Raw genomic sequence first — 21,844 nt, 5'->3', positions numbered from 1 at the left:
AAGAAAAGCCTGAAACTTTATTGTAGAAAAAAAAAAGAAAGAAAAATGAAAGATAAACACTCCAAATCCTTAAGGTGGGGGTATGTTGTCCGATGTTAGAAGGACAGGGAGAAGGCTCGGTACCCCAGGTTGGTGAAAACATCCACCCGGCAGCTGCTGCCAGCGACTGTCAGGACCTAGGGACAAGAAGGGCATGACTGACCTGCCGACACTCCCCAAGGCTCCAGTGACTCTCCAGAGCCCCTTGCTTCACCCACCTTGCACTCAGGGGCTGCTGGCTGCTGGTTGAGGCTGAGGCTGAGCAGTCCTGGGGAAGATCCAGGCACCTGGGCCTTAAGCTCTCCGCTCAGCTGCCAGTGGTTTACACAGCGACCCTGGCCAGCTGACAGAATCTGTGGAGGACAGGGAGTGGGGTCAGGACTAGAGAGGGGAGCCAGGCAGGGGTGGCAGAGTCAAACAGAGGGACTTACCAGGTCCTGGTAGAAGGTGACATGCTTCTGTGGTGCCCGCATTGGAAAGATGGTGGTGGGTGTGGAGGACCGGAGGTGCCAGAGGGTGAGGGCTGGGCCCCCTCCACAGACCTAGGAAGAAAGGTAGGAGTCCCTAGCCACTGAGAGCCATGGGCCCTTAGCTGACAGGGCCTAGAGCTGCCACCCCATCTGACCACACAATTTGCAGGCTCACCATCCAGTCTGAGTCAGTGGCCAAGCATCCAATCCAGCGCCCGTTGTGTGGCCTTGAGCACTCCTGACGGGGGAGGGAAAAGGTGAAGACAACTTTGGGGAGTTGGGGGGCATAGAGAACAGAGGTAGGAGTCCTGTCCTCACCTCGTGCTTATAGACCTCAATCGTCTGGACCTCTCTGACCGTTCGGAGATCTGTGGGGAAAGAATCATGAGAGCTCCCTATGAGCCCTACCGTTCCCAGCCTCCCTTACCTATTTTACCATCCAATTGTACCCACTTACCCCAGAGTCGCACAGCCCCATCCTCGCCACCTGACAGCACCTCAGGGCTGCGTTCCCGCAGTGCCAGGCAGTGGATGTAGTCTGTGTGGCCCCGGAGGGCCCGCTGCAGGAGAGAGCCAGGGTAAAGGGGGACCCAGGAAGAGTGCCTCCCCCTGGCTCTGATCTGCCCCAGTTCCAAGGCCCTGCTCACCCACCGTGAAAGTCCCAGTTTCAAGGTCCATAGTGTGCAACTGACAGTCTCCCCCAGCCAGGATGAGGGAATTCTCCTGCAAAGGAAGGCAGGGCAGAGCTAGAAGTCAGTGTCAAATCAAGACAGGGAGAGGATGAAGGATCAGACTGTCATAAAGGGATCAGACCTTGGGGACAAGCAGCAAGGCATTGATCTCAGGCACTTCCAGGCTGGTCCTGGGGGATAAAAAGCAGGGTCAGCATCAGTGAGGCTAGTGCCCTCACCCTACCTGCCTTCCACCCAAGTGGCCCTGACTCACCTGTATGGGGGCTGACGACGCCACAGTTCCTTACAGCCCTTTGTAAGGGAAAACACCAGGTGACCTCAAAGGCTCTCCCTGGCATGAGGCAGGCCAACCCTTCCCCAGCCTCTAGACTCCTTACCTTCTTGAGGATCTCTGCCCAAAGCCAGGCCTTCACCTCCCCATCGCCAGCACTGAGCAGGTGTCGATCAGTGGAGACCATGCTGTAGACGGGCCCATCATGGGCTGAAAAGAAATGAAGAACCTTAGCCCACCCTGTCCCCTCTTCCACTCAGGGTCCTCTAAGCCAGACTTGATGGCTATACCCACCTTGGAAAGTCACCACGGGTTTCTTGCTTTCCTCTTTGGCCTCTGAACTCAAAGCAGCAGACAGGCTGCAGGGGGGAGGCAAGGCCAGGTCAGAAGCAGGAGGGCCAAATACCAGGATTCACACATGGTAGAGAGCAAGGGACAAGAGTACCTGAAGATAGCAATCTGCCCATAATTGTTGCCTGCCGCCAGGAACTTCCCACAGGGTGAGACACTCTGGGAGAAGATGGTCATGTGCAGCCGCTGCAGGGCCTGAAACACCTCTGTCTGTAGGGAGAAGCTGGATGAGGCCCCCAATTACAGACTTCTTCATGCCTTCCCTGCCACAGGCCTGGCTTCCCACTGCCAAGACTTCTCAGCCCTCTTTTGAGGTGGCCCACCTCAAAGGCACTTTGCCCATGCATAACCAAGAGTGGCTCCAAGAAGAGGGTTAGGAAAGAGGAGCAGAAATGGTGTCTAGTGGAGCTCTGAGCAAGCACCAAAACCTCTCTTATCAGTTTCTCCCGTGGTCAGATGGAGGTCACAGGAGAGTCTATCACAATTAGGTGAGCTAATGTATATAAAGAGCTTCATATGGGGCTGTCACATAGAAAGTGCTTAAAAACTGGTTCTTTGGGGCTCGAAGTGCAGCACATACTTGGCGTGGACAAGGTCTTAGGACTGATCTCCAGCATCACAAAACAGTGTCTCTTCTACAGTTATTCTGTTAATCTGGGGATGGTGGGTACTAGGTATTGAACCCAGGGGCCCTTTACAATTGAGCTACATCCCCAGTTCTTTTTATTATTATTATTATTATTATTGTTGTTGTTGTTATTTATTGGCACCGGGGATTGAAGCGGGGTGCTTTACCACTAAGCTAAATTCCTGTCCCTTTTTATTTTTTAAATTTCTAGATGGGGTCTCACTAAGTTGCATATGACCTCGATCAGTTGGTTAGGCTGGCCTTGAACTTGCAATCCTCCTGCCTCAGTCTCCCAAGGAGCTGGGAATACACGCGTGTGCCACCTCGAGAGGTTCCCAGTTCTTTTTATTTTGAGCCAGGGTCTCGCTATGTAGCTAGGGCTGGCCTCGAACTTGTGATGCTCCTGCCTGAGCCTCGAGTCCCCAGGCGTGTCTCCGTTTCAGGCCTCAACTATTTTGTTTTTTAAGTGGCTCTATTTTTCCTGCACAAAAAAACCGGTACCAACATCTAATTCCTATCCAAGTTAGGCCCTTCTGGGTTACTCTCCTGTCCCTCCCCCCATTAGAGTCCAAATCCCACAATCCGCCCACGCACACCAGGGCTGCCTCACCTTTCCTTGTCCATCCCATTCAAGCAAAGCATGGACTACAAACCCCAGAAGGCACCGCGCACAAAACCCACTCACCTGACCCAGAGGCACCGCTAGCGGGGCAGCGCGCTCCATCGCAGGAACTACTACTCCCAGAGTGCTCCGCGCGGAACGTAGCCTTCAGACTCCGGACGTACGCGCAGGCGGCTACCCTCCGCGGCACCGTGTCTCGACACTACCGGCCGGCCGAGCGCGAAAAGTGGCTACCACGTGCTTCACGCACCCCAAAAACAGAGGAGAGCGCCGCGAGGCCCCTCGACACTAAGTGGCGCCGCTGCCCTGTTACGTCGGGACCCCTCCCCCACCCCGCCGAACCTACGCGCCTTCCAGCCACGCGCCGCTCGTCTTCCGCGCCTGCGCAGGCCTCGCCACTGCGCGCGCCAGAAGCCACGCCCCTCGCAGTGGGTCACGCCCTCGGAGGCTCCGCCCCTATCACCCGGATCCTACCCCTCCTGCCTTAATACCCTGAACCCCAATGATCCTTCAGCAGCCCCTGGAGCGGGGCCCCCCAGGTCGGGCCCTGCACGATCCGCGGACCGCCTCAGGGGCGACTCGAGGCCAGGACGCCAGGTACGTATGGGATCCCTGGGTTGGTACGACTGAGGAGCGCAGCTTTGGCTGGGGACTCATGGCTGGCCTAAGGGTTGATACCGGGTGGAGCAAACTGTGGGACTTAAGCTGAGGTAAGGCTGAGGCTGGGAGCTTGGAGTTTAGACCTTCCAGGTATTCTGATGACCAGAAGGGGTGGCTTAGGTGCCACCATCACAGGAATGGGCTGGGTGCTCAGGTGCTGATGCTGCAAGCTCAGGTGGATAGATTTTTGGGAAGGGGCCAAAGGTGGGGTGCTCCTGGCTCTCTCTTTTTCCCAGCTCCCCTCTCCGAGGAGCTATGCCCATGAGCACCAAGCGGCGCCTGGAGGAGGAGCAGTGAGTTTGAGGGCAGGGAGGACTTCCAATATCAGTCTCCTCTGATGCCCACCAATCTACCTCCCCTCTTAATATCCCTGCCTTCCTCCCCATCTCTTCCCAGGGAGCCCTTACGAAAGCAGTTTCTGTCTGAGGAGAACATGGCCACCCACTTCTCTCGACTGAGCCTACATAATGACCACCCTTACTGCAGCCCCCCCATGGCTTTTCCACCTGCCCTGCCCTCACTGAGGTAGGCATCTCCACTAAGTCTTCCAGAGGATCATAATGGGTCCTCAGAGCTGCCACTCATCATATCCTGCCTCATCATGCTATTTTTAACTTGTAGCCAACTTCTGTGCTGATTCACATCTTGACTCTGAGAAACCTGGACCCACCAGGTCCAGGCAGTTTTCAGCCCAGTGTCTTGACTGTCATTTCTTCTTCTTCCAGGAGTCCTTGCTCAGAACTACTTCTCTGGCGCTATCCTGGGAATTTAATCCCTGAGACTCTTCGGCTGCTGAGGCTGGGGGATACTCCTAGTCCCCACTATCCTGCAACCCCAGCTGGGGACATAATGGACCTCTGAGCAATAGTGGGCAACATCACTCCCCATGTCTTTCCCCAGAGGAGACTGCAACCCTCAGGAAGGGACAAGGTGCTTGCTTGTTTATCTTCCTCCAGATTGGTGTTTGGGCAACAGGACCTTCTCTCAAGAGAGGAGGACACTGAACTCATTGGAACCTTGGGATGGGAGGGCAGCAGCAGGGGAAGGGGAGGTATGCCCTGAAAAAGGGAATAAAAAATTGCTGAACAATTGAAGTCTTCAGTCTGAAACCTGAGGCCTTTGGGAAGGGTGGGGTGCTGGATGCCTGTTTCTCCTCAAGATCTTCCCTGGAAAACGGCTGGCCAGGTCCTGGCAGGCTGGGCTCCAGGCATTGAGAATGTGTGAGTCAGAGCCTCACCCCCCCCTCCGCCCCCGCGGCAGCCTGACTCACTCCCTCCCTCCAGCTCTGGGGAGTCAAGCCCAGGATCATGCCACACTCCAAACCATTTAAAGTTAAAGATTCTTTTATTAATAAATTCTCCCTCCACTCTAAAGTTCTCCCCAAAATAAATATCTCCTCCCCCCTTTGGGTTGCAGGGGTCTGTATTTTAGGGCCAGCCCTCCTAGAGGGCCAGCCCCCTATAAGAACAGGGCCCTAATCCCCCAAGATGAGGACCCCTAGAGGAGTTTCAGTCCATCTGTGTGGGTCGGGCCTAGTGTTGTGTCTGCCCCTGAAGTCAGCCTGGCATCCAGGACATCAGGGGAAGGGAGAGACCCCCCTTGTGCAAATGCTGCAGTTTCTTAGTGTGAGCCAGCTTGAGGCTCCCTTTCTGTCCTGGAACCAGACAGACATAGGGCAATCAGACTCCTTGGAAGGCTCTCCTGAACCCTGGGCCCAGGCCTCAGGGATGATTCACTGCCTGCCCCGCCTGTGGTTGGAGGAACCTGGCTAGGCCTGTGTCTGGGAGGCAGGAGCTGGCTCCAGAATGAATGAACAAATGAATGAACCGGATTGAGTGAGTGCCGCACAGGCGGTGGGGGTGCTCAGTCACTGGATCAGCGCCACACCTGGACAGCCCTCTCCACCAGTCTCCTCTATGGGGGCTGCAAGATAAGACGTGGGTCATGAGCAGCTGAAATGTGGAAGATCGATGGGGTAGGCGGCTTGGTGGGGCACACTTACTGGTAAACTTCTCTCTCCTGCGGCACCGTCTCCAGACCAGGAAGGCAGAAAGCAGTGCCAGCACCAGGGCCAGGCTCAGGGCACCCCCCAGGATGGGCCAAAGCAGACGGAAGGGGGCGGGAGGTGCCGAAGCGCCTGGGGACCAAGATTCAAGTCAGACTTCGACCTTCTGCGGACCAGCCCCGCCCCCTAGAACTGAGCCTCAAGCTTGCACCCCACTTGCGCCTTCTGGGGATTAATTTCCCAGATCCGAAGCCCTCTCGGCTCCACTGAGGTCCACTTGCTGCCGGACCCGCACCCCACTTACAGCCCAGGCAGAAGTCACTGTGCGGTCGCGCGGGACACGACGCACAGTCCATGCACTTGTCCAGGTCCGCGCTCCAGGAACTGCCGCTAGAGCAGGGGGCGGTGCCTGGGGAGGGGGCAGCGGGTTAGGATGGGGGCGGGACGCGGCTATTCTGGGGGCTGAGGTCAGGGTCGGTCGGCTCGAATAACGTGAGTCACCGGCGCCCTCCCCCCCCCCCGCATTCCTCACAGGTGACCGAACGGCATGACCAGGAGATGGCAGTGCGGGTGGGGGTAGTAGCGTGGAACTTTGGGGAGAGGGGTCAGGTCCCCACAACCCCCCCGCCGCCAATGGGTGACTCACTCCTGGGCACCCGGCCCGACCCCGGTCCCTCCTCCCGCATAGCTGGGCACTGAAGTCACCGGATGGAAGGGGGCACCCCACATGGTATAGAAGGTACAGACCCCCAGAATTCCCAACACACTCCCCTCCGACTCTTCAATCACTGGGGCTGGGCAGATCCTTAAAGACCAGGCTGGGGGTGTGCCCTCTTACCGAAGAAACCTCCCGCCCTTAAACTTCCTCTCCACTTCTGGCACGGACTTTTGGGGCAGAAGACCCCACACCCCAATTGGACATTCAGAGAAACTGAGAGCCCAGAGTAGGAATGAAACTTGGGAGTGTGCTGGACCTTCCCCACTAGAATACACGGAGTCTGAAGACCACCTGATCCCGGATCTCTACGTGCGTCCCGTTTCCCAGTTCCGGATGGTCCTCCAGGCACCCAATTTTGGCTCCCAGCCCCTGTGCCCCGCATACCTGGTGCCTGCTCCCCGGTTGCGGCGCGTAGCAGCCCCAGCCCGAGCCCCAGCACGAGGAGCCGCAGCATCGGGCGCAGCGAGCCAAGAGCCATAGTAAGCGCCGGGAGGCCACTGCCGTCTGCACCGGCCGCCGGGCGGCGGAGACAGGGGATCGCCGCCCCGCCCCCGCCCCCGCCTTCCGGGGCGGGGCCCTGGCCTCCTCCAGCCCGGCCATCCGCTCCGGGATGCCCCTCCCCGTGCGGCCCGCTACCTTCAGTCATTCTTTCAACAGTCCCAGCGCTGGAGGCCTCCAGTACTCTGCAAGCATGCGGACCCGGCTCTACCCATTCGGCGTTCAAATCCGGAACTTGTGGGATAGGGTGAATCAGATATGAAACAACCCATAAAAATAATTACTGATTTCTTATATAATTTTTAACTCTGTGAGATCTTTCAAAAAATTTTATTTTGTTTTGCAAAGCTGAGGATCAAACCCAGGACCTCCTGCACTAGCACTCTACCACTGAGTTACATCCCAGTCCTCTCAAAGATTCTTTACAAAAAAAAAAAATTGTTCCAATTAATTATACATGACCAAAGGTTCTTTAAATCAGTTCTTTAAAAACTGATGGTTTTTAAAATTTAATTTAATTTTTGGTGCTGGGGTTTCAACCCAGGTGCGCTTAGTCACTAAGCCACATCCCCAGCCCTTTTTTTACATTTTATTTAGAGATAGGGTCTCACTGAGTTGCTTAGGGCCTCGCTAAGTTGCGGAGGCTGCTTTCTTTGAACTCTCCTGCTTCAGCCTCCCGGAGCCGCTGGGAATACAGGCCTGTGCCACTGCGTGAGGCTAACTGCTGCTTTCTTAAGGGCCCCCCCCCCTCCGGGGCTGCAACAATAGCAAAAATTATGTTCCTTTTTGAAATTAATTAATTTTACAGTAGAACTTTTTTTGACATATGGTACACAAATGGAGCACAACTTCTCATTCCTCTGGCTGTACATGATTCAGAGTCACTCCAGTAGTGTAATAATGTTCTCTTTAATTTATACCTTAGGACATACATACTAAAATGCATGCTTGCTGTCTTCATTTTTCAGAGTAGAAAACTGAGGCTTGGGAAAGTTGAATGAATTCCCGAGGTCACAGTGCTAATAAGTGGTGGCTGAGGTGTCAGCCAACCCGGGTCCCCGAATCCCAACCGGTTGCAGGTGCAGCAGTCTGGGTCTCTAGCGCCCCTCTCTGACTAGCTTGGAAAGCGTTCGCGCCCACTGCCGATCGGGTCGGGGTCTCTGCCCCTCCCCGGGGGAGGTGGCCCAGTGACGTCATTGCCTCTTTAAGACCCCCCGTCTCCGCCCCCGTCCCCACACTCGGCCTACGGATCTTTCAGGTCCTTCACGCAGGTGAGCCCGGGGCTAGGCTTGGGAGACACACCTCGCGGAGCCTAGCGCAGGGGTCTTGGGTGGGACGCATGCGGGGCCACCTGGTGGGCGAGTCCCTGGGCATGAGGCTGTATTGAGGGGATCCAGTCCTTCCGCAGTTCCAGAAAGGTTAAACGCCCCTCCCCCTCCCCAGGGACAAAGGCACCGAAACTCCGCGAGCCCCTCCCCCACCTGCCTACCTCTCCAGGGCGGGACTCCCCTCCCCCTCACCTGCGGGAGGGAACCCTGCGGCCCGCGCGCCATTAAGCCCCTCCCGGCGCTCAGTGCCTTGTAGCTGTGGCCCAGGGGGTCTGTGGTGGAACCCGTCCGGGTGCCTTCGCACAGAGTCAAGCCATAGTATGTGGAAAGGGAAGGAGAGGAGGGTAGGGACGCACTCGGGGGCGAAATCTCGGGTAGCTAGATCCAGCAGATCCCCCTCGGATGGTGAGCCCGACATCTTGGGCCTGACCAACACAGGTGCAGCCAGCTTAGTGGTGGAGGAACAGCTGAACAGACCCTCGGGTTTTATCTCCTCTTGGGACCCTAACATGGTCTTTTGGTCTAAATACGCACAAAAAGTTCCCCAACTTTGAGGGCTCACTCCTTGGCCCCTCAAAGGAGAGTGAGAGTGAACCCAGGCAGTGATTGGGGTGGCCTTCCAGAAGGAACTCCTGTGTCCCCCGCACCTTGCCTGCCCCTCCAGGGCTGGGCCAGGCTGGACAGCCGCACCTGGTAGGAGAAACCTGGGCAACCTTAATTATTGGGGAAGAGGTGATTAACTAGGGAGGCATTAAATGCTAATTTTGACCGTGAGTAAATGAGGCTCACAGAGTACAGCTTGCTCCAATATCAGGACCTGTGGACAACTCCCGGGGTTCCTGCTGTTGGCATCCTGTGTGGGGTCACAGCTGTGACATAAGGTCCGGGCCAGCCACCCTTTAACATTCTTCTGCTTTTGTTCTCCCATGTAATGTAGCCCCTTCAACCTTGCCATGGCCTCTGCTGGTCTGCAGATCCTGGGAATTGTCCTAGCTTTGCTGGGCTGGGTAAAGGCTCTGATTTCCTGCACCCTGCCCCTGTGGAAGGTGACCGCTTTCATCGGCAACAGCATTGTGGTGGCCCAGGTGGTGTGGGAGGGGCTGTGGATGTCCTGCGTGGTGCAGAGCACTGGCCAGATGCAGTGCAAGGTGTATGACTCGCTGCTGGCACTGCCCCAGGACCTGCAGGCTGCACGTGCCCTCTGTGTCATCACCCTCCTTTTGGCCCTGGTTGGCCTTCTGGTCTACCTTGCTGGGGCCAAGTGCACCACCTGTGTGGAGGACCAGGATTCCAAGGCCCGCCTGGTGCTCACTTCTGGGATCATCTTTGTCATCTCAGGGGTTCTAACCTTGATCCCAGTCTGCTGGACAGCCCACACCATCATCCAGGACTTCTACAACCCCCTGGTGGCTGAGGCCCAGAAGAGAGAGCTGGGGGCCTCCCTGTATTTGGGCTGGGCAGCCTGTGGCCTTCTGATGCTGGGTGGGGGACTGCTGTGCTGCACCTGCCCCTCTGGAGAGGCCCGGAGCTCCAGCCATTACATGGCCCGCTATTCAGCATCTGCCCCGCATTCCCCCTCTCGGGGACCCTCTGAGTACCCCACCAAGAATTACGTTTGATGCTAGCAGGGGAATGAGGCTCCATTAACCAGGGAGCCTTGGCCCTTGAGCTGGAGCCATTGAGAAGTGGTGATGCCTGACAGCTTTGGGTTTGGTTCTTATCTTGTTTTTTGCTTTTTTTTTTAATGGGGGAGGGGAAGGTATCTCTTTAAGATGACCCAGACTCCCACCTGGGCTCTGCTGTTGGCATATTTCACCTTTGGATAAATTTGTGTCTGGATTTTTCTTCACTTTGAACAACACCATCTTGGAAGCCAAGCTGGAACTGTGGGACCAAAGTGAAGGCTGCTTGCTGCTGTGGCTTTTGGGACCACAAGATGGCCTATCCAGAGGAGAGCTCCCACTATTTCTGGGGACTGGGCTTCTCTAGACTTTGATGGACAGCCACACCCCTCCTCATCAGGCCAGGAAGGACTCCTGATGAGTTACCAAAGGACTGCCCACCACTTTGTCTTCTGACCTCTACCTCCTCCATTATTACCACGTCCTCTCCCCAAGTCTGGTCCCAGCTGTGCTGTAGACCCCACCACCCACACCTCTAACCCTGCACACATCTGCCCATGTCTGGCCCACACGAGATTTTACTAAATAAAGTATGTTTTGTTTCTGTGCCTTTGCTTTTGCTGGGGATGGAGTGCCCTGCCTGGCTAGAGGAGGAGGATGCAAGTCAATGATGATCTCTTGTCCCAGATCCTTTCCTGGGTTTGACCCCATGGTGTAAAAAAAGGTTCTTCACTGGGCAGGACCTGAAGCAGACCTTGGCCTCACACCTCAGGGGAGTCAAGTGTACAAAGCAAAGGAAACCTGATTACAAGATCTCTTTTTATTCCAGATTCCAGACTTGAGGGCAGAGTTGGGGAACTGACAGGCTGGCTGGTCCCAAAGGGCCTATTTATGCAGGTGAAGTTTGGGCCAAAATGGACCAAGCAGGGAGAGCACAATCTCTTTTGGAGACAAGGAGATGCTGTCCTTTGTTCCTGGGGCAGGGGAGGGGTTCAGAGGAAGAAAGGTCAGTCTATGTCCTGGACAACAGAAGAAAACAAGGGAGACAAGGTGGTCTGGCGCACCAACAGCTTTGGCCCCGTTTCGACCCCAGTAAGGGTCATTTCAGCCAGATCAGCAGAGAACATCTGTAGCGCCAGGTCTGGCTCCAGCTGTGCAGAAATAGGCTCCCACAAGGGAAGGGGTGATTAGAAGCAAGGGTGCAATCAGAGTCTGAAGGTGCAGATGCCTGAAGGAAGCCTTTTCCTCACACGTAGTCCCTCTTGTCCAGCCCCGACACGCCTGAGCGGGAAGGGATGGAGTAGCCCAGCCTAGGTCCACGGGGCCGCTCAAACTGGGGTGGGGGGCATGTGCAGCAGAGGAGCCCGCCACCCAGCATGAGCAGTGCAGCTGCAGCCCAGCCCAGGTAGAGAGAAGCCCCCAGCTCCCGCTTGAGGGCCTCAGCCACCAGGGGGTTGTAGAAATCCTGGATGATGGCGTGGGCTGTCCAGCAGACAGGGATGAGCACCAGGATGCCTGCGAGGAGCAGGAGGACTCCAGCAGTGAGCACAATGCGGGCCTTGGCGCCTTCGTCCTCCACACACGTAGTACACTGGGCGCCAGTGATGGCCACCAGCAGGCCAAGCAGGGCCAGCAGGAGGGCTACGACACAGAGGGCACGCGCGGCCTGCAGGTCCTGGGGCAGTGCCAGCAGCGAGTCATACACTTTGCACTGCATCTGGCCAGTGCTCTGCACCACGCAGGACATCCACAGCCCCTCCCACACCACCTGGGCCACCACAATGCTGTTGCCGATGAAAGCGGTCACTTTCCACAGGGGCAGGGCACAGGAAACCAGGGTCCCCAACCATCCCAGCACAGCCAGGGTCATGCCCAGGAGTTCAAGACCAGTTGAAGCCATCTGCCCCTCAGTCAGGTCTCCCCAGCCCCAAGCAGTCTGGTTGACTCACAGAGAGGACCAGACGAGTCAGGTGGGTGGGTCTCAGTGCCCAGGGAGAGGGGAGAATAAGTCGAAGCCTCTAGGTCAGGACAGTCCTCACATCTGCAGGCCTCTTGCAGGTGTCAGATCCTCACGGAACAAAAGCCAGTCTCTGTCCCACTTAGTTGAGGGGTTTATGTCCCCTTGGTAGCCTATCGCCCCTCAGACTCCTGCAGTCTGGTCAGGCCAAGCTCACCCAGTTCGCTGGTTCCTTCTGAGTAGCACCAGCCAAGGTGCCACCTGGGGCCTCTGCGGGTCTTGGCTGCAGGCGGGGTTTTAAGGACCGAGCAGGGGAGGAGCAGAGCCAAGGGCTGGGAGGCCTTGATTGGGCCGTGGGACCTGAGGGTTGAGGAGGAGGAGAGCTAGAGGTGCGTGGGAGGGACGGTAGGGGAGCCTCAGGGCCAGTGGGAGGGGGTCTACCTAGACCTGGCGACCTAGGGAGGAAGAACAACTCTGCTTTGGAGGGACCAGGAATGAGAAGACTGGGTGGGGCAAGTTGAAGAATAGGGGAGATGGGGTACCGAGGTAACTGGCTAGGGACGGAGGAATAGGCAAAGGGAGTCTCAGCCTGCCCTCCGAGCCTGGCCGCTCCCATGCCACCTTTGTCATCCCCCTGCCTCATTTCATGATGCAAATGTGCCCCTCCTCCCCGAGTATCGAACCCCCTCTCGGTCCCCCTACCCGCCCAAGATTCTCCGGAATCTGATCTGCCTTCCGTCTCAGCCCAGTGGCTCTGGTGGCTCCCGGGGGAGGGGCCCCGCCCGCGCCGTTCCCTGGGCAACAGGTGCCTGGCGCCCAGCTCAGGTGGCATTGCCCTGACAACGGCCTAGAAAACTACCCGCCTTCTATCTCAGCTCAGGTGTGCCCGCCCCACCCCCGCTGCCGAATCTGGGGGGCTGAGCTGAGCTGCTGAAAGCCTCCAGAGACCAGGGGACAAAGAGGAGCCTGCTGGGGAGGCGAGCAGGGGTGGGGTGGGGCGCACAGGCCTGGAGCAAGAAAGGGCAGGCATCCCAGGACAGGGTGCAGCCAGTCAGGCCTCCCTGGGGGAGACACCTGGAAGATTCTGGTATCCCTGAGCCACACCTTCCAGTCGGCAGGAAAGAGCCCTGGGAGCCTCCTCATTGGGGGCAGCCTGAGAATCGCACAGACCTCTGCTCAAATTCTGACCCCTACCAGGAATGCATCATGGAGAGTCAACTCCTTAACCTCCTTGCATCAAAGACCCATTTGAGAAACTTTGAGGGACCTACATCCTCCAAGGAAGACACTCCTGCACACGTGTGCCTGTCATTGTGGGAGGTTCAGGAACTCCCTCAAGCCCTTCTCTGGGGACAAAGAATCCCTGAGGACTATTATTACTTTTACTTATTGGTATTGGAGATTGAACCCAGGAGCACTTTACCTCTGAGATACATACCTGGATATTTTTTGAGATAGGCTCACACTAGATTGCTAACTAGTCTTGCTAAGTTGCTGAGACTGGCCTTGAACATGTGATCCTCCTGCTCCAGCCTCCCATCAGTTACTGGATCACTGGAATTACAGGTGTCAGCCACCATCTATAATTATCTGAAAAGGGAGCATTCATAGGATTTCCAAAGAAGTGTGTGGATTCTGAAAAATGCAGAGTGGGCCCTCATCCTGGACAGTCTCTCACCTCCATGTCTCCTCCCAAAAAAGAGAGGGCTGGGGGTGAGACTGGAACTGACCTAGCCACAGACACCAGAAACTGGTAAGGGCAGGACTGGGAGGTGCCCCTTCTGCACACCTGGTCCAGGTTGTTTGGGACTAGAACCCAGGAGCCGGAACCTTCCTTCTGGGTATGAATTTTTTTTTTTTTAATATTTTATTTATTTATTTTTTTAGTTTTCGGTGGACACAACATCTTTGTTTGTATGTGGTGCTGAGGATCCGCACGCATGCCAGGCGGCGAGCACCCTACCTCTTGAGCCACATCCCCAGCCCTGGGTATGAATTTTAACACTTTTTGGAAGAGAGGTTTATGTTTACATCAGATTGACAAAGGGGTTTGTGATCTCCAAAAGCTTGAGAACCTCCCCACATGAGAAAAAAAAAAAAAAAAAAAGGAGCCAGAGACCAGACCAGTGCCTTGTGCTTCCCCACAGGAGGCAGGCCCTCCAGGATGAGGGGCTGGCCTAGGGCTCTAGACCAGAGGAGGTAGGAGGCGCCTTTTCCACAGTGGCAGGGGTAGGGTGGGAACCTACAACAGTGGGTTAGACAATGGCTGGTCCCTAGCCCTCCAGTGATGGCGTTGGGTTCATCCAGGTCATCCAGCCCCTGGGGCTTGTATCTCAAGGATGAGGGGCTGGTGGAAAGAATGACAAATAGAGACAAGCCTGACTGTGAGCTCCCTCTGTGGCCTTCAGGGGCTGCCAGGAATCCAGCCGCACAGGTTTGGGCAGTTGTCGGGTGGCAGCAGCAAGCTTGGGTATCCAGAGGGCCCACGGACAGGACCCTACCCTAGGCAGCTCCAAATAGGGGGTTTCCTCTTCCCCAGGCCCAGGAAATAAAAACCCTCTTGCCTTAGGTCTCAGGTGCCCAACTCACCCAGTTGACCTGGGACATTCCAGTTTGAGTATCCCCAGTTTGATTGGGAGAGCCGGGTCCTGGGCTGTACACCTGCCTTGGGTTGCCCCCCTTTCTTTCTTGTCCTAGGCAGCTGTGTGCCCCCTCCCCAACAGGCTTTTTATCCCCTGGGAAGTTTGAATATTGAGCCCAGCTTTCCAAAAAAATTAGGATAGTTGTTTACCCTACAACCTGGCCTTGACTCAGTGGCCCAGGAATTCCTGGGTAACTCTAAGCCTATAACATCATAACTGGCTGGGGGGCTGCACATACCCAGTAAGCTGAGCCCGGACACCCCCCAGGAAGGCCCCCTGCCTTCTTTGGCTCAGTGTCTGTACAGGAAGCCAAGCAGAGTGCTACACTGCCAGGAACAGCCAGCCCCAGAGGAATACACACTGTAGGACTTACGTACCTCCCCAGTGATCAGTGCCTGCCAGGCTTGCCCACTGGTGGCCCAGTTAGCTCAGTCACCTTCCACCCAAATCTCAACATGTCTCTATGATAAAACAAAGTGTTACTCCCTGAAGCACTGGGCATAGAAGAGAAGGGAAATATCCCAGGCCCTTTCTTGGGTTCCCCGGTCCACGTGGATGGAGTTGGATCCTGGGAACTGAAGGGTTAAATTGGGAGTCGACTCAGGGACTGACAGGAGCTGGAATGTCATTGATATGGAAAACTTGGCCTGCTCAGCAAAGTTACCATCTAAAAAGGCACTTTAACATATCCACAAGAATCCCTGCCCTGCCTCACCCAAGCAGGAAAGAGATGGGGGAGGGAAACTTACAAAGTACTGCTCTGGGAAGAAACCAAGGCTGGGGCCTCAGTGTCCCTCCATCAGCCCAGCCCTGTACTGCAGTGATAAAATGACTTTGTCTTGGTTCCCTCTGGGAGCGACAGAGAGGATCAGGTGGACAGAAGAAGCTCAAGCTCAGCTTTGGTAGGGCAAAAAGGGGCCAAAGCTGGGGAAGGGGACTGTGTAAGTAGTAAGTAGCCTTGGGCGGCACAACAAGAGTCCCCAGGGCAGCTCCACCCCCTGCCAGTTTGAGGAACTGATTTCTTGATGGAGAAGCCAGTCCTTAACCTGTAAGTGCAGAGGAAACCTGAAGGCCTGGTAATTCTCAGCAGCTCAGAGGAAGAACCAGCCCAGAGTGCTGGGGAACCTTGGCCGAGCTTACACTCAGGAACTAGGACAAGCTTGAAGCAGCCCTGGTCGACTTCAGAGCCAGCTCCCTCAGGGGAGGGGCAGGGCTCTGGGTGCCCCTTCTGACTACAGTGGGCAGGGGCTCTTCCCAGTGAGCTTCCCCAACACCCATTCCTCTAGAGCCTGCCATTCCCTCCTTCCAGAAAAGAACTGCAGCTGGACCTGATTATGCCATAGACGGGATCAGAACAGGGACAAGTGGTAGATGAGCCCTTGGGTCTCCTACTCCCTGCTTTTTTTTTTTGGGGGGGGGGTGCCAGGGATCAAACTCAGTGTTACTCCACCACTGAGCCACATGTCCAGCCCTATTTTGTATTTTGTTTAGAGGCAGGGTCTCACAGAGTTGCTTGGTGCCTCTCTTTTGCTGAAATTGGCTATTTTTTTTTTTTGTAATTCTAATTTGTTATACATGACAGCAGAATGTATTTCAACTCATAGAACACATATAAAGTACACCTTTATTCATCTCTGGTTGTACACAAAAGTAGAGTCACACCATTCGTGTCTTCATGCACATACTTAAGGTAAGATGTCCATCTCATTCCACTGTCTTTCTTACTCCCGTTTCCCCTCCTTCCCCTTTGCCCTATCTAAAGTTCTTCCATTCCTCTCATGCTCCCCCCCAAGCCCATCCTCAATATGGATCAGCATCCTCCTATCAGAGAAAACATTCAGCATTTGTTTTTTTTTTTGTTTGTTTGTTTGTTTTGTTTTTTGGGATTGGCTTCCCTCACTTAGTATAATATTCTCCAACTCCATCCATTTACCTGAAAATGCTATGATTTTATTCTCTTTTAATGCTGAATTCCATTATATATATATCACATTTTCTTTATCCATTCATCTACTGAAGGACATCTAGATTGGTTCCACAATTTAGCTATTGTGAATTGTGCTGCTATAAACATCAGTGTGGCTGCATCACAGTTGTATGCTGTTTTTAAGTTCTTTGGGTATAAACCGAGGAGTGGGATAACTGCGTCAAATGACTTTTCCATTCCAAGTTTTCCAAGGAATCTCCATGCTGCTTTCCATATTGGTTACACCAATTTGCAGTCCCACCAGCAATGTATAAGTGCCTTTTCCCCCTCATCCTCAGAGAGATTGGCTATTCTTTTTTGTTTTTAGTTGTCAATTGACCTTTATTTTGTTTATTTATATGCGATGCTGGGAATCCAACCCAGGGCCTCACCCATGCTAGGCAAGTGCTCTACCACTGAGCCACAACCCCAGCCCAGGTTGACTATTTTTAATCAAATCAACTATAATCTGAAGGATGATGCCAGAAAATATTACAAGAGCCAGGCACAGTGAAACACACCTGCAGTCCCAACCATTAGGGAGTCTGGGCAAAAGGATCACAAGGTCAAGGCCAGCCTCAGAAACTTAGTGAGGCCCTAAGGAAGTTAGTGTCACCTATCTCAAAATAAAAAGAGATGGAGGTGTGGCCCAGTGGTTCAGTCCTGGGCACTTAAAAAAAAAATACACACAAAACACACACACACACACACACACACATCACGTGAGCCACACCTGATGACCACACCTATAATTCCAGAGACTTGGGAGGCTGAGGCAAGATGAAAAATTAGAGTCCAGCCTAAGCCATTTAGTAAAACCCTACCTCAAAATAAAAAATATTAAAAGGATAGGATATAACTCAGTGGTAGAACCCCTCTGAGGTGCTGGGGATGTGGCTCAAGTGGTAGCGCACTAGCCTGGCATGCGTGCGGCCTGGGTTCGATCCTCAGCACCACATACAAAAATGTTGTGTCTGCTGAAAACTAAAATAAATAAATATTTTTTAAAAATTCTCTCTCTCTCTCTAAAAAAAAAAAAAAAACCCTCTGAGTTCAATCCCCAATATAGCAAAAAGGGATGGGGGTGCTGGAACTGTAACTCAATGATGCCTGCTTGCCTACAATGTGCTAGATCCCAGTTCCATTCCCAGCACCACTTAACTCCTTAAAGAAATTACTGTAATCCCAGCAGCTCAGGAGGCTGAGACAGGAAGACAGCAAGTTCAAAGCCAGCCTCAGCAACAAGGAGGAGCTAAGCAACTCTGTGAGACCCCATCTCTAATAAAATACAAAATTGGTTTGTGGCTCAGTGGTTGAGTGCCCCTGAGTTCAATCCCTGGTTTCCCTCCCACCCACCCCCCAAAAAAAATACCAAGCCTGGCACCAAGGGATGGTGCATGACTGTAATCCCAGCAATTTAGGGGGATCACAAGTTCCAGGCCAGCCTCAGCAAGTTAGTGACGCCCTAAGCAACTTAATGAGACTGTATCTCAAAATAAAAAATAAAAAGGGCTGGGGAGGGCTGGGGATGTGGCTCAAGAGATAGTGCAAGCACCACATACAAACAAAGATGTTGTATCTGCCGTCTGCCGATAACTAAAAAATAAATATTAAAAAATTCTCTCTCTCTCTCCTCTCTCACTAAAAAAAAAAAAAAAAAAGTTTAAAAAAAAAAAAGGGAGGCTGGGGATGTGGCTAAGTACCTGCTTTTACTGGCACTGTGGAAAGTTCCCTTCTCCACTATCAATTACCTGGAAAGCACCCCACCCCCAGCCTCTGGTTCACTCTCTCCTGGCCTTAGCCCCTAGTGTGGGAACCACCATTGCTCTAGTCAGCCCCAGGACCTCACTGGGCAGTCACTACTGCTTGACCTCAGATAACTCTAGGCTTAAAGGGACACACACACACATCACGTGAGCCACAACTGGTGGCCACACCTATAATTCCAGAGACTTGGGAGGCTGAGGCAAGATGAAAAATTAGAGTCCTGCCTACCTCCAGGGCCACCTCAGGCATTTTCTGAGTGAGCACCCCTACACTTTGATATAGGGACTGACCTGGACAAGACTTTTGTCAGGCACATAAGGGCAGTTTCACTTGTAAACCTGAACAGACAGAGATGAATGGGTAACAATTAACTTTATTATCAGTGGTGATTGTTTTCCTTCAACCAGCAGTAGGTATGACTCCCAAGCTTTGGGGGTGGGGTCCCCACAGTGCTGTCTTTAAAGGAAGGTATTTACTGTCTCTGGTGTCCATTTCTTAGTTGAGGGGAGGGCTACACACTATAAAGTGGAGACGCAGCAAGTTAACAGAATGGGAACTTGGCCATAATTCAGAGGAGAAAGACAGTCACTTTGTTTTTTTCTGGTGCCAGTAAGAGCTTTATCCAGAGCACCCAGGCTCCTGCCCAAGGGCTCCAGGGGCACCCAGAGCCCTGGCCAGTAAGGAACAAGACCTTGAAGTTCTGGGAAGACAGGTAGGGAAATGGGTCAGCCCAATAGGGGAGAAGATACTGCCAGTATAGACTGCATGGTGGGTCCACAATAAAATGTGGAACCTGAGCAGGGCACCATGGTGCATACCTGTAATCCCAGCGGCTTGGAAGGCTGAGACAGGAGGATGCCTAGTTCAAAGCCAGCCTCAGCAAAAGTGAGGCATTAAGCAACACAGTGAGACCCTGTCTCTAAATAAAATTCAAACTAGGTCTGGAGGTGTGGCTCAGTAGTCCAGTGCCCCTGAGTTCAACCCCCAGTAAAAAAAAAAAAAAAAAAAAAAAAAAAAAAAGCTACCTTTTCTGATAAAAGGATCTTTGCAAATGCAATTACAAGAAGGATCTCAAGATGAGATTAATGGATTGAGTGTGGGCCCCCACATCCAAGCTTCCAAGGAAAGATGTCCTTATAAGAGGAAAACAGGGAGATGTGAGACAGGCACAAAGAAACTTGTGAGGGAGCAGAGACTGGAGTGAAGAGGCTCAAGCCAAGGAGGGCCCGGAGCCACCAGAAGCTGGGAAAGGCAAGAAGAATCCTTCCCTAGTGCCTTCAGAGGGAGAGAGGCTCTGCCAAGGCCTGTATCTGGGATTTTTGGCCTCCAGAACTGAAAGCAAATTTCTGCAGAATTGGGCCACTCAATTTGTGGTGTTATCACAGACATGGGAACCTAATGCACTACCCTTCTTGCTGGTGAGTTCTGGGCTCTTAACAAGTCCTTCAAAGTCAAGATCAACTTCCTGTTACCACTGCTCTGCTGCTGTCAAGAAGCCGGTGATGGAGATGAGCCGCCTGGGTGGTTACCTGAGCCTCTGCCACCTGTAGAACAAAGAACTTCATTGAATTGCACTGCCTGTACAGAAACTGGCCAGGTGGGGGTGGAAGGCCAGTAAGGCTGGAGAGACTACAGGAGTTTCCTCTCAGGACTCAGCCTGGAGCTCTCCAGTCCCCTGAGGATGACTTCACAGCCCTTGTATGTGATCCTCCTGCCTAGTATCGATTGTCCATCATCAAGGCTAGAGGTCAGCAGGACCCCTGGATCTATTTCAGAAAAAGTATGACTAAGACCTGGGAGGATCAGAATTTCCAAGGGTAAACAGAGGAGGGCCTCAGCCATGGCATCCTGACCCCTTATCAGGAAAAAATGATTCATTTTTTTTTAAAGAGAGACAGAATTTTAATATTTATTTTTTAGTTATTGGCAGACACAACATCTTTCTTTGTATGTGGTGCTGAGGATCCAACCTGGGCTGTACGCATGCCAGACGAGCCGCTACCGCCTGAGCCACATTCCCAGCCCCAAATGATTCATTTTGGACATGGGTTGAAGCACTCTAAACTTGTCTTCATCCCTTAATCCCCATTTCCTTCCCCATGAGCAGCAGTCCTGCTTGCTGCCTGAACACCAGCCAGTTATCAGCACTGGGATGAGTTACATTCTCAAATAACCTTGCAAGAGGCTTCAGGGCTGGAGAGAAAGATGGAAAAAAGCCCCCAATTTACTTAAAAGGACTTTATGGTCAGACTTAAACGCTTTTCTTCCCCAAACCTGGGCTACTGCCCTGATACCCTTCTTTGGTCCCCAGTCTGGGCTCTGACTCACGCCTTCTGAATCTACCCTTGTCTAGGCAAGACTGTCCACTCACCTGTCCGCTGGCCCTGAGGCCCGCGGCCTCGGGAGGGTCAGTCAGAAAGGCGGTGACAGGAAAAAGTGCGGTGGTGGGGGCGGAGGGAAGACTGGCAGCGGCCAGGGGTCGCGGGGCGTGGGCGGCGCCAGCAGGTTGAAAGGCGAGGGTCGAGCAGGCAGCGGCGGTAGCGGCTGCTGCTGCGGCTCGTCTAGCAGGGGCGGACGGCCGCGCGCGCCCACCGGCCCCGGCGCGGTGGCCATCGCGGCCTCGGGCAGCGGAGGTAGCGGCAGGTGCGCGGGCGGCAGCGCGGGCGCAGGCAGGCGGGGCAAGTCTTGCAGGGCGAGCGCCGCGGCGGGTAGCGCCGGCGAGCAGGCCTCCGGCGGCAGCTCCGGCAGCGTCAAGTGGTCTCCGGGGCCCCAGGGCGCCAGAGGCTCGGGTCGCAGCGGGAGTGCGGGCAGCGGTGGCAGCTCAGCCCGGGCGAGGGCCGAGGGCGGAGGGGCACTGGAGCTGAAGCCGGGCGGCAGGCCGGGTAGCGGTGGGTGCGGCAGGGATAGCGCAGGCGGCGGTGTAGGCGGCAGCGACGCGCGAGCACTGCCCAGCCGGGAGTGAACGCGGCCGCGGACGAGCCGCGGGTGCGAGCGGGAGCGGGGCAGCCGCGCTGCCAGCTTGGCTGCTGCAATCGCCCAGGATCTGGCCCTCCCTCTGTAGCCTCGAACCCCGGGACCGTGGCCCGGCGCCGCGCAGAGGTCTGTGCAGGGAATCCGAGGGGCCGCCGCGCTCTATCCAATCAGAGGCCGGTGCGCTAGCTGCGCCCAGCATCTCTTCCACTAGCTGACTCAAACTGTGCTCGGCAGCCAATCAGAGGCTCAGAGCACTCCATCAAGTTCTATTTCCCGCCTTCCCGCAATCCATCCAATCATCGTGTCCCGTGGTGCCGCAGTCTCCGTCCCCATCCCTGAGACCTGGCGCTGCAAATGCTCATTGGGCGCCCCCACCTGGCCTGAGGATTCGCTGAGCCACTGCAACCCACAGATTGCATTCCCTGCTCATCAGCTGTGGCCAATTTGTAGTGTGTGGTTCTGTTGTTTGTCCACAGTGACTCCAGAATGATACTTCTGGGTAGGTGCGTGGGTCAAGGTCTATGTAGATTTTCGTTCAGTTAGTTTACAGAAAGACCATGATTCAAATGCAGAGTTCAGTGACAGGACTTAGCATTTGAGTTAACAATTAATGTTAAGATGGATGAGACTCTGGT

General features: G+C 54.3%; 5 protein-coding genes across 6 annotated transcripts; 2 read left to right on the top strand and 3 right to left on the bottom strand.

Moving 5' to 3' along the window:
* Window positions 1-2: 2 nt before the first annotated feature.
* On the bottom strand, window positions 3-3,276 carry Thoc6 (THO complex subunit 6). The gene is made up of 13 exons (XM_005337763.4): window positions 3,137-3,276; window positions 1,918-2,033; window positions 1,767-1,831; window positions 1,579-1,682; window positions 1,455-1,492; window positions 1,323-1,371; window positions 1,161-1,232; window positions 967-1,069; window positions 828-877; window positions 685-747; window positions 471-581; window positions 258-392; window positions 3-176 (listed from the first exon to the last, which is right to left on the bottom strand). Exons 1-13 carry the CDS (start codon window positions 3,173-3,175, stop codon window positions 96-98), a joined length of 1,026 nt encoding a protein of 341 aa, XP_005337820.1. The 5' UTR covers window positions 3,176-3,276; the 3' UTR covers window positions 3-95.
* Window positions 3,277-3,530: 254 nt separating this feature from the next.
* Hcfc1r1 (host cell factor C1 regulator 1) lies at window positions 3,531-4,822 on the top strand. Of its 2 annotated transcripts, XM_005337761.5 has the most exons (4): window positions 3,532-3,670; window positions 3,970-4,026; window positions 4,130-4,258; window positions 4,459-4,822. In XM_005337761.5, exons 1-4 carry the CDS (start codon window positions 3,576-3,578, stop codon window positions 4,592-4,594), a joined length of 417 nt encoding a protein of 138 aa, XP_005337818.1. In that variant the 5' UTR covers window positions 3,532-3,575; the 3' UTR covers window positions 4,595-4,822. The 2 variants fall into 2 exon arrangements, with proteins under 2 accessions (XP_005337819.1, XP_005337818.1); XM_005337762.5 differs by lacking the exon at window positions 3,970-4,026 and having other exon boundaries at window positions 3,531-3,670.
* Window positions 4,823-5,058: 236 nt separating this feature from the next.
* Tnfrsf12a (TNF receptor superfamily member 12A) lies at window positions 5,059-7,001 on the bottom strand. Its single transcript, XM_005337765.4, has 4 exons — window positions 6,841-7,001; window positions 6,043-6,147; window positions 5,736-5,870; window positions 5,059-5,656 (listed from the first exon to the last, which is right to left on the bottom strand). The coding sequence occupies exons 1-4, from the start codon at window positions 6,932-6,934 to the stop codon at window positions 5,601-5,603; spliced, it is 390 nt and encodes a 129-aa protein (XP_005337822.1). The 5' UTR covers window positions 6,935-7,001; the 3' UTR covers window positions 5,059-5,600.
* Window positions 7,002-8,039: 1,038 nt separating this feature from the next.
* On the top strand, window positions 8,040-10,508 carry Cldn6 (claudin 6). The gene is made up of 2 exons (XM_040277909.2): window positions 8,040-8,225; window positions 9,220-10,508. Exon 2 carries the CDS (start codon window positions 9,236-9,238, stop codon window positions 9,899-9,901), a length of 666 nt encoding a protein of 221 aa, XP_040133843.1. The 5' UTR covers window positions 8,040-8,225; window positions 9,220-9,235; the 3' UTR covers window positions 9,902-10,508.
* A 201-nt stretch (window positions 10,509-10,709) lies between these two features.
* On the bottom strand, window positions 10,710-12,484 carry Cldn9 (claudin 9). Its single transcript, XM_005337767.3, has one exon. The coding sequence runs from the start codon at window positions 11,802-11,804 to the stop codon at window positions 11,151-11,153; it is 654 nt and encodes a 217-aa protein (XP_005337824.2). The 5' UTR covers window positions 11,805-12,484; the 3' UTR covers window positions 10,710-11,150.
* Window positions 12,485-21,844: the final 9,360 nt, after the last annotated feature.

The sequence above is a fragment of the Ictidomys tridecemlineatus genome, chromosome 10 (assembly GCF_052094955.1).
Source record: "Ictidomys tridecemlineatus isolate mIctTri1 chromosome 10, mIctTri1.hap1, whole genome shotgun sequence".
Taxonomy (NCBI): domain Eukaryota; kingdom Metazoa; phylum Chordata; class Mammalia; order Rodentia; family Sciuridae; genus Ictidomys; species Ictidomys tridecemlineatus.
This window is presented reverse-complemented; position numbering and strand designations above follow the sequence as displayed.